Consider the following 14,844-nt stretch of genomic DNA (forward strand, 5'->3'; position numbering starts at 1 on the left):
ACTCACATCAGGACCCTGGTTCAAGCTCCCGGCTCCCCACCTGCAGGGGAGTCGCTTCACAAGTGGTGAAGCAGATCTGCAGGTGTCTTTCTCTCCCCCTCTCTGTCTTCCCCTCCTCTCTCCATTTCTCCCTGTCCTATCCAACGACGAACAACAATGACAATAAACAACAAGGGCAACAAAAGGGAAAAATAAGTAAGTAAAGTTTAAAATAAATAAATAAATAAATAATAAAAATCCCAAGTGCTAAAATCAAATAGCTTCAGTGGCAAATTCCCCTAAGCATGCAGGAAATATGCAGCCTGGTCCTACCTCACACCTCAAAAATTAAACTAGGGGCCTGAGATGGCTCAGCTCGCAGAGTGTACATGTCACCGTGAGCACAGACCAGGCTCAAGCCCCAGGGAAGCTCCGAGAGCGGTGAGCAGTGCTGTGATGTCTCTGTCTCTCACCCCATCTGCTGGAAGCAGTGGGGCCCAGCAGGCACAGCCCTAGCTTAGCCTGGGGTGCAGGGCAGGGGGGAGCAGGGAGAACAGAGTCAGACCAGGAGCAGCTCAGCTGGCAGAGCACACGTACTCCCATGTGAGGACCTGGGTACGAGCCCCAGCACCCTGTGGGAACACATGCTCTCACCAAGGGTGGGAAGCTCCGTGGGCAATGGGTTGGTGCTCTGGTCTCTCTTCTCCCTGTTTCTGAAGCTGAGGGGACATGTCTGTGAGGGCAGCAGAGTCACACAGGTGCAAGGTGTCAGCAACAAAAGAAATTTAATTAAAACTCAAATCAGAATTGAGTCAGGAATGTGGGAATGGGATTCAAGAGCTAGAGCCCCGAGGTTCTTGGGGACACACAGAGGCCACCCCAGGGCTCAGGGTCAGGCTGCGCCACAGACGCAGAGAGGCAGAGGGGCCACGGGCCACCGCAAGGGCAAGGGTCCTGGGCTCCAGGACACAGTGGGAAAGAGACAAGGTGTGAAGTCTGCTCAGTTCTGCATCAGAGCACATGCAGTCAGCCCCAAACGCCCAGCCCTGACACATCATGAGGGCCAGAGGGCGAATGCTGGTGAGGAGCAGAGACCTGTGTCCACTTTGGAAGGCGGCCGGGCTGTGCGTGCAGACGGGCAGCAAGAAGCCAGGGCTGCGAATCCCCTGCTAGGAATGGGGCACAAACCCAATGAGAAGGCTACACTGTCACTTGGGAGTCACCAGCTGAGGACTGGAGAACACAGTGGACAAGAGGTGAGGGTAGGTCACACACACAGGAGGCGAGAGGACAGGGTCTTTTAGGAGTCAGGCTAGAGTCAGGGGCTGGGGGCCGAGGGCCAGGCTGGGTCAGGGCTTCCTGTGGGCCAAGTGGGGTGTGCCTGCCAAGTGCATTAAGGGCAAGGAGGGTCCCTGTGTGAGGACAGCCACGAGCAAGCTGAGGACAGGCTGCCCTGGACACCCCCTACCCTGGACACCTCCTACCATAGACACTCCTTTGGACTGGACAACCCTGCACTGTACAAACCCTTGCACTGGATGACCCATTGTACTGGACACCCCTTGCCCTGGCCAGTCCCTTGCACAGGACACCCCCTGCACTAGAAACCCCTGCCCTGGACACTCCTGGCCCTGGACACACCCTTACACTGGACACCCCCTGCACTAGAAACCCCTGCCCTGGACATCCCTGGCCCTGGACACACCCTTGCCCTGGACACCCCCTGCACTAGAAACCCCTGCCCTGGACACCCCTGGCCCTGGACACCCCCTTACACTGGATACCCCTTGCAATGGACACCCCCTGCACTGGAAACCCCTGCCCTGGACACCCCCTTGCACTGGACACCCCCTGCACTGGCAGCAGGGCTGGACCCCAGGACGACAGGCCGCCTCTACTTGAGTGCATAGTTGAACTGGTTCTGGAACTTCTCATGCTTCTTCTGGTCTATCTTGTTCATGGCGGCCGCCACCCGCTGCACAGAGGCCCTGCAGGAAAAGTGGACATACTGGGGGAGAGGGCTGGGGGACAAATGGGGTGATGGGCTGGGGCAGACGGGCTGGGAGGACAGGGCTGGGGGATAAGTTGGGGGGATGGCTGGGTGATGGGATGGGGGGGTCAGGCCTGGGAGACAGGCTGGGTGTTGGGCTGAAGGGTGAGCTGAGGCCTCAAAGCAGGAGGTAGCAGAGTGACTGCCCAGTGCCTGAGGGCCCCATGCTCCACGTCCCCACCACTGGTGCCCCAGGATGCCCGGGGCAAGGTTCTCACTTGGCCAACACCTTCTTGGCGAGGCGGGCGCGGCTGGTGTTGGCTTGGCACTTCAGGTCTGCCAGCCCTGGGTGCTTCCTCCACCGGCCTCTTCCACGGCCCCGGCCGTGCGCAGAGCCCAGGTCCACCCCTGTGGCAGCCTCCACATCCCTCAGGAACTCAGGGTCCTTCCAGCCTGCAAACACACCCCAAATGTCCAGCACCCACCAGAGCACCGGCCACCCGCCCTGGACTGGAAGTCCACTAACTCAGGCCCAGTGCTGGCTACATCTCTGACAGTCCAGCTCAGTGTCCCGGCCTCCAGCCCCTATGCAGAATGGTGTAGAAGGAGGGGCTAAGTGAGGGGGCTTGGGGGTGAGGGTTGAGTGATGAGAGAAGTGAGGGGTGAGAGTGGTGAAGGCATGAAAGGGTGAGAGGCCAGATGAGGGGTGAGGAATGAGGTGGTGGGGACTAAGGAGGTGAGGTCCATGAGAGGGCTGAGGGGTAAGAGATGAAGGGATGAAGGGGTGAGTGGGTCAGGGGTCTGGGGTGAGTAAGGGTGGGGTGCAGCCTGAGAAGCCTCCTGCTGGTGTTCTGAGCCCCAGTGGAGCACAGGGTGGAGCAGAGGTGGGAGGCTGGGTGGGTATATCTCCCCAACAAGGTTGAATGGGGGATTGTTTACAGGCCTGTGGCCAGGAGGGAGGGAGGGAGGGAAGGGGGAGGCCTCCTGGTTTAAACGCCTCAGAGGAAGATCGATCTGGATCCTATGGGGCTGCCTCTTGGTCCCCAGGTGAGGGAAAGCGATCGATGGCCGTTAGTGGGGACATTATTTCAGAACTGACTGGCCTGCACACCTGTCTGTTAACAAGTCCCCACGCAGAGGCCAGGACATACAGGGGCAGAGCTGAGTCTGGGGACATACACAGGGGCAGAACTGAGTCTGGGGACACACACAGGGGCAGAGCTGAGTCTGGGGACACACACAGGGGCAGAGCTGAGCCCTGGGGACACACACAGGGGCAGAGCTGAGCCCTGGGGACACACACAGGGGCAGAACTGAGTCTGGGGACACACACACAGGGGCAGAGCTGAGTCTGGGGACACACACAAGGGCAGAGCTGAGTCTGGGGACACACACAGGGGCAGAGCTGAGTCTGGGGACACACACAGGGGCAGAGCTGAGCCCTGGGGACACACACAGGGGCAGAGCTGAGCCCTGGGGACACACACAGGGGCAGAGCTGAGCCCTGGGGACACACACAGGGGCAGAGCTGAGCCCTGGGGACACACACAGGGACAGAGCTGAGCCCTGAGGACACACAGGGACAGAGCTGAGTCTGGGGACACACACAGGGGCAGAGCTGAGCCCTGGGGACACACACAGGGGCAGAGCTGAGCCTAGGGAAACACACAGGAGCAGACTGAGCCCTGGGGACACACACAGGGGCACAGCTGAGCCTGGGGACACACAGGCCCTACTCTCAGGGCCTGAATTAGACTGAGTCTGGCACCCTTACATCTTGGTCCAGGCAGGACAGATCCACAGGACCTCAGGTCAAGGTGGGCGCCCTCCAGGCTTTGGCATACTGCCACCTCGCTCACTCAACGGCTGACGTGTAACCCCAAGGGCATGCAGCTGACTGAGGCCACGTGCACTGGGCTTGAATTGGCCACTGCCAGGAAACAAGGGCCTGACCTCCCCGCCCACAGCTCACGAGCTCAGCAGGGCTGCCTATAAATAGCCCTTTGGCCACACCCCCAGGCACACGTACGCACAGACCTGAGTGCACCCACCCTGCATGGCCCGCTGCCCCACCTACCTGGCTGCCCTGCCTGCCTCTGCTCCTGCAGCTGTTGCTCCCGTGCCCGGTCGTCAGGGTCCAGGGGCTGGCCCACCTCATCTCTGGGGATGATCTTGCCGTGGAATGGACACTGCAGACATGGGACAGCTGTGGTCACTGCCAGTCAATCAGAATGGACCCCCAGACCAGTGGGCAGACCCCCCTGGGGGCTCAGCCAAGGCCAGCCTGCCCCTTCTGGAGCCCCTGCTCCCCCAGCTCACCTTGAGCCTGTCCTGGCGCTCACAGAGCCGGCCGTCGGGCTTGGGGGCACGGCAGCGGTGCTGGACGGGCTGGAAGGTGCCGGCAAAGGTGATGTGACGGCTGCCCCGTGGTTCCGGCTCCCCATGCGCCTGCCCATCTGCCTCCATTTCCAGGGGTCTCCAAAAGCGGTGCTCAGGGTCAGCCCTGCAGTGGTTGGGGGTGAGGGGAGCCAGGGCGCCCAGCACCAAGATCTGGTCAGCAGGCAACAAGGTCAGTGCCCTGGCTGCACCCCTCCCCAGGGGCAGGCCCTGCGGCCCTGCCTAACCCCAGGATGGGGGCTCTCACCTGAGGACCCGCGAAGATGGTGGCTCTTGGCCCCAGTAGCACAGGTCCAGCCCAAAGGGTACGACGGGCACTGGTGCCCCTGCCAGGCTCCCTGCTTCTTGCGGGCCTCGTGCAGCTCTGAGGGGTTCGGGGAGGGGCCCTGAGCAGGCACACCCCACGGTGCTCAGGTCCTGATCCCTGGCCTCGCCACCCACTGGAGACTCTGAGCCTGAGGCCTGCAGGCAACACTCACCTGGCACCAGGAAGCACACGGCCCCGGAGAGAGTGTGGCTGGGCAGCCGCGGAGGTGGGGTCCTGCGCCTCCTCATCTTTTCTCACCTGCGAGCCCTGCGCAGCCTCCAGCCCTGTAGAGAGGGGTGCTCCCGCTGCCAGGCCACTCAGCGACACTCTGCCTGACACCATGCTCCACAACACCATGCTCCCTAATTCTGTGACCCCCAACACCATGCCCCCCAATACTTTACTCCCTAACACTGTGTCCCCCAACACTTTGCCCACCCAGCCCACTGAGCACCATAGTACTGCCTCCTTAGTCTTCCACACTGAACCCAAGGCAGATAGCCAATCACATGCCCACATGCACACGCACTCTCTCTCTCACACATACACACACAATGCTCTCATATGTTCACACACATGTCCACATGCTCTCACATGCCCATGTGTTCTCACACATGTATCCACACATGCTATCACACTCACATGTCCACATGCTCTCACACACACAATGCTCACACTGACACACACCCACATACTTTTACACTCACATACCTACACATGCTTTCACACATGCCACACATGCTCTCATGCCCACGCTTTCACACATCTACACATGCACACACACACACGCTTTCTCTCACACGCTCACAAACACACATGCTCTTACACACACCCACACTGCTGCTGCCCTGTGGCGGGGACTGAGAATGGCTGCGGTGTGGATGGACACAGGCAGCTGGGGATCAATAGGGGACCCCGGGAGTTCCAGGAGTGAGCCCCCATTGATCTGCTTGGAGCCACTAAACAGATGGGTAAGTGAGAGTACCTCACACGCCGAGAGCAGCACATAGGAGGATTCCCAGCAAGACCCCAAATGCAGGGGGTTGGGGGGTCTGAGAGGAGGGAAGTGAGGACTGAGCCCACTCCCCGCCCATCAGTCACCCCTCTCCTGCAGCCTAACCGGGTGGCACCAGGCACCGGCAGGGGGCAGAAGGCCCGATCGATGGCAGGAAATGGAGCTGCCAGGCTGACACCATTGATTCTACCCAGTTCAGCTGGCCTTGTAATTAAAATGTAAATTTGAGAGAGAGATTATGTCCTGACAGAAACTAGAATTGGGGAGATGGGAGCCTTCAGGGAGGACGGGGAGGACGAGGAGGCCAGCTCCCAGGATCAGGGGAGATGGAAGCCTGTGGGGAGGATGGGGAGGCTGGCTCTCAGCATCAGGGGAGGTGGGAGCCTGTGAGGAGGACAGCTCCAGCTCTGAGGCAGAGAAGCGTACGGCTCAAGTGAGGGGCCACCCTGGCCTACTGCCTCCTGGGCCAGGGCCTGAGGGGACTGGAGTTGGGGGAGCACCCCGCTGGGCACTGGGACAGAGGGCAGCCATCCAGTCAGCACAGAGGGAGGGGCCAGCTTCTACAGGCCTGGACCTGGGGCACCCACCCCCCAGCTATACAGGCAATGCCTGACCCTCCACTGGCTGGGCCAACTGCCCCCCCCCCCCCCGCTATCCCTGCTACCTACTACCCACCATCCCCCTGCCCGCTGTCCTCCGCTCCCTAACTCTGCAAACAGTCTCCTGCTCCTCCCCCACACCCACCCACCCTGCAGCTCACCATATTCAGGCCGCAAGTGGGCAGGGATGCAGGGCTCATACCCCTCTTTCTCAGGGACCTCCACGAAGTCCTCATCCTCGTCCTCGGAGGCTGCCGTCTATAGAAGCACCCCAACTTTAAACAGAGACCCAGGCTTGGGGGCAGGCAGGCAGTCCGGACAGGGAGAACCCCAGGGTGGGCAGCTAGGTCAGTGCAGCATGGAGGACACCCCACCAAGCAGTGGCAGTCAGTCTGGGGCCGGGGCCCAGGCTTGGGGGCAGTCCAGCCTCAGTCCTGAGGCACCAGCCACACTTCCAGAAGGGTCTGTCCTTCAGGGGGCTGGTCAGAGAGCCACAGAGACCAGCTTCCTCCAGATGCTGCCACCTCCACCCCAGAGAGCTGGGACCCTCAGGAGAGAACCATACTGCACAAACCCCCGAGCAGGGAGACCCCAGAGCAGGCCTGGGGACACACTGGGCAGGCAGACCCCTGAGCTGTGACCCTTGGTGCCACTGGCCGCCAGGCATCTCAGCCCAGACTGGGACCTGGGTGGCCCACTGCCTGCCCCCTAGCCTAGCCTGTGAGGGAGGGATGGCTAGCCAACTCCTCGGAGGGCTGGGCCTGCCGGTATGGGCCTGGACAGAACCCCATGGTGAGGGGATGCTGGCGCCGTCGGGGCCGCCTGCCTCGGCACATCCATCACCAACACGACTTCTGTTATCAGCCCAACACTGATCACTGGGAAGCCTGTCCCCAGCGCTGACCTGTGAAACGTCCCAATTACGCTCTTTGGAAATGACGGGGCACTTAACTCCAGTGCAGAGCAAATGACGCCCATCCATCACGTTTGAATAACAATGAGCACGGGCCTGGAAAGGATTCTGTGCGGAACCCACCAGGAATTTATGAAAGGTGGCGTTCCGGCTCCTGCGGGCGGCCGGCCCTGCGCGGCCAACACTAAACAGAATTTATGTGTTTTAATTTTCTAAAAGCTAGACGGGCCTGGATGCTACAACACAGAACACAGAGCACCAGCTTAAATACGGGGGGCACTTCCACAAAATATGGTGCCCGCATCCCACTGGGGGCTCACCCCAATTTCAGGGCTGCTCAGAGGAACAGGAGCCCCACCCCAGGTGGGGCGCACATTTCTGTGCCCCATTAGTGGGAGGTGGGGTGCAGAAACACCCAGGGGTGCCGAGCCCACATCAACCCAGCTTCGCTCGTCTCCCCAGCCCCACTACAAAGTTCCCTCAGCTCCCAGTGCTTCACCAGTCCTGCAGTCACTCCCAAACAGCCCCCGCACCCTTACCCCACTGCAAGGTTCTAGTGGCTGCCTGAGGCCCCTAAAAGCCCCCTCCCTGCTGTCCCTCACAGTGCCCTGTGGGGCTGTCTGCACCCCACAGCTGGAGTGAGGGGTAGAGTACATCACCCAGGAAGGGCAGGAGCCAGACTGCAACTGTGAGTCAGAGTCCTAGCCCCTGTCCAGCCCTCTCCAGACTCAGGAGGGCTTGTCTCCTAGTCCACTGAGGTCAAAGGTCATGGATCAGAGGCCCAGGGGCATGCTGGGGGCGAGGCAGGTGTGGCACCCAGGTGGGGGTCTGGGTACTGGGTGCAGCTTGGGGTGGGGGGTGTCCACTGGACACTTCCAGAAACAACAAGTCAGGCCCAGCCCGTCTCCCATCAACTCCCCACAAATTGATTCTTGCCCAGTTAAGAGGATTTAGAAAAATGAACGTCCGCAATCATAATTAAACAAGCAATAAAACTCGAGGAAACACGGGCCGTGGGCCTGGAGTCGGCAGCCGCTAATTACAGAGGCGGAGGCCTGGCCCCCGCCCCCAGATACAGCTGGGCGCTAAATAAACCCTGTGCCATCTAATTAACTCGGCGCACAATCTCAATTACTTCTCACCCAAGAAATCACTTTTGCTCAGTTTTATGTGTGTCTGTTTCCTTTAAAAAAAAAAAAAATGATGTAAAGCCTCGTCAGCCGAGTGAGCGCCAAGCTGCATCTGTCTCCCGTGTGATGGCCGTGCGTTTAAAAGCCCATTCTCCCTGATCAACCCAAAATTAAACGTGCTCAGCTGTGCGCCTCAGCCCACCGCTATTTATATGCTAATGTCCTCCGGCAAGGCCTGCAAATTGCCAGGCGACAACTCAGGGACCCCTCTGCCAGGAGGCCCTCAGAGGGCAGGACAGACCCTCTCAGGGCAGGGTCTCCTGACGGGCTGCCCAGGCCCACTGGGGAAGACACGTCGCCAACCGCAGCCACAGCAGGGGCTGGTCCATAGTCTGCAGAAAGTGAGCTGCGCGGGCTCATGCTGGACGTGAGGGAACAGGAACTGGTGCCCAGGATCCAGCCAGCGAGCATGGCCTGTGGGCAGTGGCCTGGGTAGGGGCAGTGTGAGCAGGGGGCAGGCAGCGTGGGCAAGTGTGTGGGTGGCCTCCAGGGCTGCAGGGAGCAGGAATGGGCTGTCGCCTCGTCCTGTCCTGTCCCGGGCAGGCGGGTCCAGTGCAAGGCCTTGCAGCAGCTGACTGAGGTCCTGCTGCCCGCACAGCCAGCTCCCTCCTCTCTGCATCCTGAGGCAGAGGCCCCACAGCCTGGGATGCCCAGGGTGACGCCCCCCCCATGGCACTACTTGGCCACGTATGACGCTCCCCTTCATGCACACCGACCTACAGCTGCGGTTTCAGCACGCTGTGCCCAGCGATTCCTTTCTCACTTGGTGCTTGGGTGAAATTAATATTTTCTTAATTACGTGATACCAAGTGATCAGTGATCTCACTCGTAATTAAAAGGCAGGCCGCTGGGACATTGCCAGGGGACCAAGATCAGCCTGACAGATGCAGGCCGGGCAGCGCATCCGCGCATCAGATGCCGGATCGATGGTGAGATTTATCCCCATCGCCGCCACACCCGTGCCGCGCTGAGACGAGACGCTCCATAAAGCAAGCGGTTAAACACATCTAAGCCACAGCCTCCTAAAGAGGGAGCGGCTCAGGCAGGGGGGCAATGTCTGCTCCCCAATCTCTTCACCAACTGGGGCACAGACAGGGACAGGGACGGAGGGGCCGGGGGCCGGCACAGCCTTTACAGAGACTCATCACCCTGCATGAGGACCGGGTTCAAGCCCGTGGCCCCACCTGCATCAGGGAAACAGGCCTGCAGGGGCCTCTCCTCTCTATTTCTTTCACTCTCCTGCTCAATTTTTCTGTCTCTGCCCAATAGGTAAAATATTTTAAAAGGTAAGAGGAAAGGAAAGAAAAGAAAGAAAGGAGGAAATAAGACAGAGACAGAGGCGGAAGGGAAGACCCCACAGCAGGGAGCTTCCCTAGTCAATGGCGGCTGGACCTGGGGTGCACAGCTAGTGCTCCACCCCATCCTGGCCCACAGCCCTCCAGTCCCCCCAGCACCCCCAGCCCAGCACACAACCCCCCACTGCCCCCATCCTTGCACACAGCCCTCCAGTCCCCCCAGCGCTCCCCACCCCCACCCCAAGGCTGGGTTATTCTGGGAAGCGGCTCACCAGAGCTCCAATCTCTCCATCTCGCTTGCGAGAAGCCTGGTCCCCAAGGGCTGCAGCAGGGATGGCTGTGCAGGGCTGACAGATGCTCCCTGCAGCCCAGGTGACAGGCACCAGGGGACTCCCCCACCTGAAACACTCACCATGCACCCACCCTAGCCTCTGGCCACAGGAGCCCAGAATGCAGATATCCCAGATGACCCTGCTACAGAGGAGTGATGGCCACACTTGGCTTGGAGGTGTCAGGTGTCAACATGGCTGGGGACCAGAGAGCAGCCTCAGGGACACTCTGGGCAAACTCCCACGGCAGAAGCTTCAGTGCCATGACAGCACTGACAAAACATGCCTTAAGGACACTGGACCACAAGCCACTGTTGAGCTGTGCCAGCCACCAGGCCTCAAGGCCATCTGCAGCCATGAGGCACCTCCTGTAGACACTGGAAGGCTCTGCCCAGATGCAGCCCTGCGCTGGCCCCTGGGGGGGCAGAACCTCACTGCCCAGCAAACCCAGAGCCAAGGTGAGGGCAGGGCCTCCCCACTTCATGGCCCAGAGCTGTGAGGCCCCTGCCATACACCCACAGAGTAGATGTTCAGGAGGCGCCCAGGTCCATCACCTTCCCAGGGGCGGAAAGCCAGGCCTCACTGTACCAAAGAGGGAGCAGCAGAGCCAAACGGAGCTCCCTAAGGGGCGGGTACGGCAGGCCGACTGTAAAGGCAGGGCAACACCGCCCTCTGCTGGCGACCGGGGTTAACACCAAACAGGAGAAGCAGGGAACAGCTGGAATGCAGCCTGGTGGGCAGACCAGGGGGCACAGTTCACCCTAGAGAGTGGAGACCCAGGGGCAGAGCTCACCCAGGAGAGCAGGAGGCTCAGGGGGCACAGGTCACCCCAGCACCCGGCCAAGTTCTCCCCCAGACCCTGCTCTGGTGCTGGCACTACTCCCAGGCCTTAAGGCGCTATGGGTCTATTCTCTGGGAACCCGGCATGTCCCTGACCAAACCTTCCCAACCAAACCTTCCCCTGACCAAACCTCACAGGCCCGAAAATGTCTCAGGTGCTCTGTAGGGTGACAGGCCTGCTCCCACCTGCTCTGCTTTCTCCAGGTCAGGTCCTCTGCCTCTCACTAGAACCTTCTACCAGCCCAGCTGGCCACTGCGCCCACCCGACCCCAGCGCAGAGTAACAACCCAGCCAGGCTCTGTCTTCAGGCCAGGACTGCATGTGGACGGCGCATCCAAACCAGGAAGGACAGAGAATGTTCAGCCCCCAGCACGGGCCACACTCACCTCCCTGCCACTCGACACATCGGGATGGATGGCCAGCTCCTGGCCCCTTCTCAGCATGGCCTCCAGCTCCACCTTCAGCCGGATAGCATCCTCCAAGGGGACCCGGGCCCCTGCTCGGGTGAACAGCTGCAAACGAGGGCAGGTCCTAGCGCAGGTGAGGCTCTGGGCTCCCCTACAGCCCCTGCTGCACCCTGGAACCCACAGCCACCCCACCCACCTGCATCTAAGGGCACTCGCCTACCCCACCCACCTGTACCCAGGAGCCCACGGCTGGCAGGAACTTGTTCTGGATGAGCTTGAGTGCGTCTCGGGCAGAGTGGACGATGGCCTGGTTGTTCTCGTCCTCCTGCACCCGCAGACTGTCTGTAGGAGAGAGGTTGCCCCAAGCCAGCAGTATGGGTATCCCCCATGCCTTACCATGCACCCTCAGCCTGACACCCAAGATTGCCCCTGCCCTGTGTCTCTGGCCCATCCCACCCCTGCAGGGGTGTGCCCCACTCCAACCAAGAGCAACTGGACAGCAGGATCTCTGCCCCCCTCCTCCTGCCCAGAGGGAGCCCCCACCTGAGCCTGAGGCTCCCAGGGTAACCACCCTTCCCTTGGTGCACACCACCAACCCCTCCAGAAAGAGCAGTGCCCGCGCAGGTGCAGGGCCCCCACAGCTCATATGGCTCCTCACTTCAGACCGGGCAGCCATTGCCCACAGACGGGAGCCAATCTGAGGCCTGCCTTTAACAGCAGGATGCCTGCTTCTGAATGCAGGATGGTGAGAGGTGGGGGAATGAGGGGGTGGGGAGGTCATGGGGGGGCCCACCTGCACACAGCTCCACCTGCAGCGTGTACTTGTAAGAGCCCAGCCCGTGACACCGCACAAAGCCATTCAGGCCGCCGTCCCCATCCTCCAAAACTGGGTTTTCCTCTCCGTCCTCGTCCCCATCACTGTCCTCTGAGGCTGGCTTTGAAGCTGTCTGGTGGGCCCCCACAGGCGGACAGGGGGCACAGGGGGGCAGGCTCTTGCTGCAGCACGGCTGCTCCTCTTCCTCTGGGGCTGGGGTGCCCTCCCCAGACTGTCTGGAAGCTTCGGCCAGATCAAAGGGCACCAGCAGGCGGAAGCAGCTGTCCACCTCCGTGAGGCAGCACCTGATCTCCTCCGACATCTCTAACCGAGAAGTCATAGCCGTGGGCCCTGGGCTCCCCACCCACAGAGGACACTGGGGCTCCCACCCAGAGGACCAGCCTCTAGGGCTCCCCACTTAGAGGAACAGCAAATGGACCCTGGCTCCCACTCTGGACCCCTGCCCACTCACCCTCCATGTCATTAGCTGCCTGCTCTGCTCGCTCCTTGTAGATGCGCTCTAGACGCTTTTGCTTTTCCTCTGCGCGCTTCCTCTCAGCCGGCGTCCTCACATCCACGTCCTGGAAATCCACCTGAGGAAGGAAGGAGATGAGCCTACCAGGGCCGAAAACGCCCCCGTCCCACGCCCACAGTCAGACCCTGGGCTCAGCCCCAGCCCCTGGCAGGCAGCAGCGCTTCCAGTCTGCAGTGCCGGGAGGGCGGCAGGGAGCACCCTGCTCCAGGAGGGAGGCGGCCAGGCCCAGGTCCTCTGCTAGCTACACCTGCTAGGGGTGTCTCCCAAGAGCCATCCCAGCCCCTGCTGCCCATGAGCCTCCGCCCCACCGCCCACCTGCTTATTGTGCCGCAGGAAGTGGAAGCCCAGCTCCAGCTTCTTGTAGGCAGGGCCGTACTTGGCCACCCATCCTTGGACAGCCTGCAGGGTGGCCCGCTTCAGCCGCTGAGCTGTCTCCCGGGGAGGCGGCAGGGGCCGTGCGTGCTCGGTGCCCAATGTGAGCGCCAAGAAGTCCTGGAAGTCAGACACCAACAGGGAACGGAAGTGGTGGGAGCGGGCAAAGAGCTGCTCCATGGCCTGGAAAGTGGATAGCCGGACCTGGGCGTGCGCCCGGCCGAGCTGGGCCATCAGCAGGCGGTAGGCGCAGTCCAGCTGCTCCTCCGATGCCCTGGGGAACGGGAGACCGGAGGTGAAGCCCCTGCCGGGCGCCACCCGACACCCCGGGTGATGGCAGCCTCCACACAGCGCAAGCACAGAGACGGGACTCAAGACTGGGTCTGCGGCACGCCGGGTAGAGCACAGGAGTCGCACAGTACAGAGGCAGATGGGGCCTCACAGGCGGCGGGTGTTGCTTCAGCTATGTCCCCTCCCTTTCTCCCTCGCTCTCTGTCAAACGGGAAAATGACGATGGCTTTTGGGGCAGCGTGGCCACAGATGGACACCAGGGCTGGGGTAGGGGGGTCTGGGTGGGCAAGGGGTCTCTGGTTGAAGGGGGTCCCAGGCTGAAGGGTGTCCCGGACTGAGGAGGGTCCTGGGTGAGCTGAGGGGGGTCCTGGCTGAGGGGGGTCCCGGGCTGAGGAGGGCCCTGGGTGGGCTGAGGGTCTCGGTTGAGGAAGGTCCAGGCCTGATGGGGTCCAGAGCTGAGGGTCCCAGGCTGAGGGGGGTTCTGGGCTGAGGGGGGGAGTCCCAGGCTGAGGGGGGTTCTGGGCTGAGGGGGGGGTCCCAGGCTGAGGGGGGCCCTGGGCTGAGGAAGGTCCTGGATGGGCTGAGGGTCCCAGGCTGAGGAGGGTCCCCAGCTGAGGGGGGTCCTGGGTGGGCTGAGGCTCCCGGCTGAGGAGGGTCCCGGGCTGAGTAGGCTCCTGGCTGAGGGGGTCCCCGGCTGAGGGTCCCGGCTAAGGGGGTCCTCGGTGGGCTGAGGGTCCCAGCTGAGGGGGGGTCCCGGGCTGAGAGTCCCAGCTGAGGAGGGTCCCAGGCTGAGGAAGGTCCCGGCTGAGGGGGGTCCCGGACTGAGGAGTGTCCCGGACTGAGGGGGGTCCTGGCTGGACTCAGGGTCCTGGCTGAGGGGAGTCCCGGGCTGAGGGTCCCGGCTGAGGTGGGTCCCGGCCTGAGGGTCCCGACTGAGGGGGGTCCTGGGCTGAGGATCCCAGCTGAGGAGGGTCCCGGGCTGAGAGTCCCGGCTGAGGGGAGTCCTGGGTTGAGGGTCACGACTGAGGGGGGTCCTGGGTGGACTCAGGGTCCTGGCTGAGGGGAGTCCCGGCCTGAGGGGGGTCCTGGGCTGAGGATCCCGGGCTGTGGATCCCGGCTGAGGAGGGTCCCGGGCTGAGGGGGGTCCTGGGTGGACTCAGGGTCCCGGCTGAGGGGAGTCCCGGGCTGAGGGTCCCGGCTGAGGAGGGTCCCGGGCTGAGAGTCCCGGCTGAGGGGGGTTCCGGATTGAGGGGGGTCCTGGGTGGGCTGAGGGTCCCGGCCGCCGCTCTGGCAGCGCACCTGCACTCCCTCTTGAGCGCGCGCATCTTCGCGGCGTCCAGCCGGGGCTCTCCCGAGGTCGTCAGCTCGTCCACCAGCCGCGCCAGCGCGGAATCCATATCCGCGGCCCAGGCCCGGCCACCAGCGGACGGGCGGCGCCTCCGGGCGAAGCCGGACAGAGGCGTCGCGAGGACCCGCCCCCAGGAAGGCGACCCTCGCGAGAAGGCGCTCTACGAGGCGCCACTGGCCTCATCGCGGTGCCCAGCCTCTTCCGGCGAAGGCCCGGCCCTTCC

At 62.1% G+C, this 14,844-nt stretch overlaps 1 protein-coding gene across 5 annotated transcripts; it reads right to left on the minus strand.

Moving 5' to 3' along the window:
- Positions 1 to 747: 747 nt before the first annotated feature.
- UVSSA (UV stimulated scaffold protein A) lies at positions 748 to 14,838 on the minus strand. Of its 5 annotated transcripts, none has more exons than XM_060188369.1 (14): positions 14,573 to 14,838; positions 12,926 to 13,256; positions 12,548 to 12,668; positions 12,055 to 12,399; positions 11,491 to 11,603; positions 11,241 to 11,366; positions 6,449 to 6,545; positions 4,846 to 4,957; positions 4,614 to 4,730; positions 4,289 to 4,472; positions 4,047 to 4,158; positions 2,248 to 2,422; positions 1,755 to 1,967; positions 748 to 1,579 (listed from the first exon to the last, which is right to left on the minus strand). In XM_060188369.1, exons 1-13 carry the CDS (start codon positions 14,668 to 14,670, stop codon positions 1,874 to 1,876), a joined length of 2,025 nt encoding a protein of 674 aa, XP_060044352.1. In that variant the 5' UTR covers positions 14,671 to 14,838; the 3' UTR covers positions 748 to 1,579; positions 1,755 to 1,873. The 5 variants fall into 5 exon arrangements, with proteins under 5 accessions (XP_060044352.1, XP_060044353.1, XP_060044350.1 ...); XM_060188370.1 differs by having other exon boundaries at positions 6,449 to 6,541; positions 11,240 to 11,366; XM_060188367.1 differs by having other exon boundaries at positions 4,846 to 5,005; positions 6,449 to 6,541; positions 11,240 to 11,366.
- Positions 14,839 to 14,844: the final 6 nt, after the last annotated feature.

This window comes from Erinaceus europaeus, chromosome 3, assembly GCF_950295315.1.
Source record: "Erinaceus europaeus chromosome 3, mEriEur2.1, whole genome shotgun sequence".
Lineage (NCBI taxonomy): Eukaryota > Metazoa > Chordata > Mammalia > Eulipotyphla > Erinaceidae > Erinaceus > Erinaceus europaeus.

Coding starts and splice junctions, on each gene's coding strand:
- UVSSA (XM_060188367.1), bottom strand. CDS start 14,670: ATGGATTCCGCGCTGGCGCGGCTGGTGGACGAGCTGACGACCTCGGGA. Junction 4,731..4,845: donor CGTGTGCTTCCTGGTGCCAG/GTGAGTGTTGCC, acceptor CGAACCCCTCAG/AGCTGCACGAGGCCCGCAAG. Junction 4,159..4,288: donor AGCGCCAGGACAGGCTCAAG/GTGAGCTGGGGG, acceptor CCATGTCTGCAG/TGTCCATTCCACGGCAAGAT.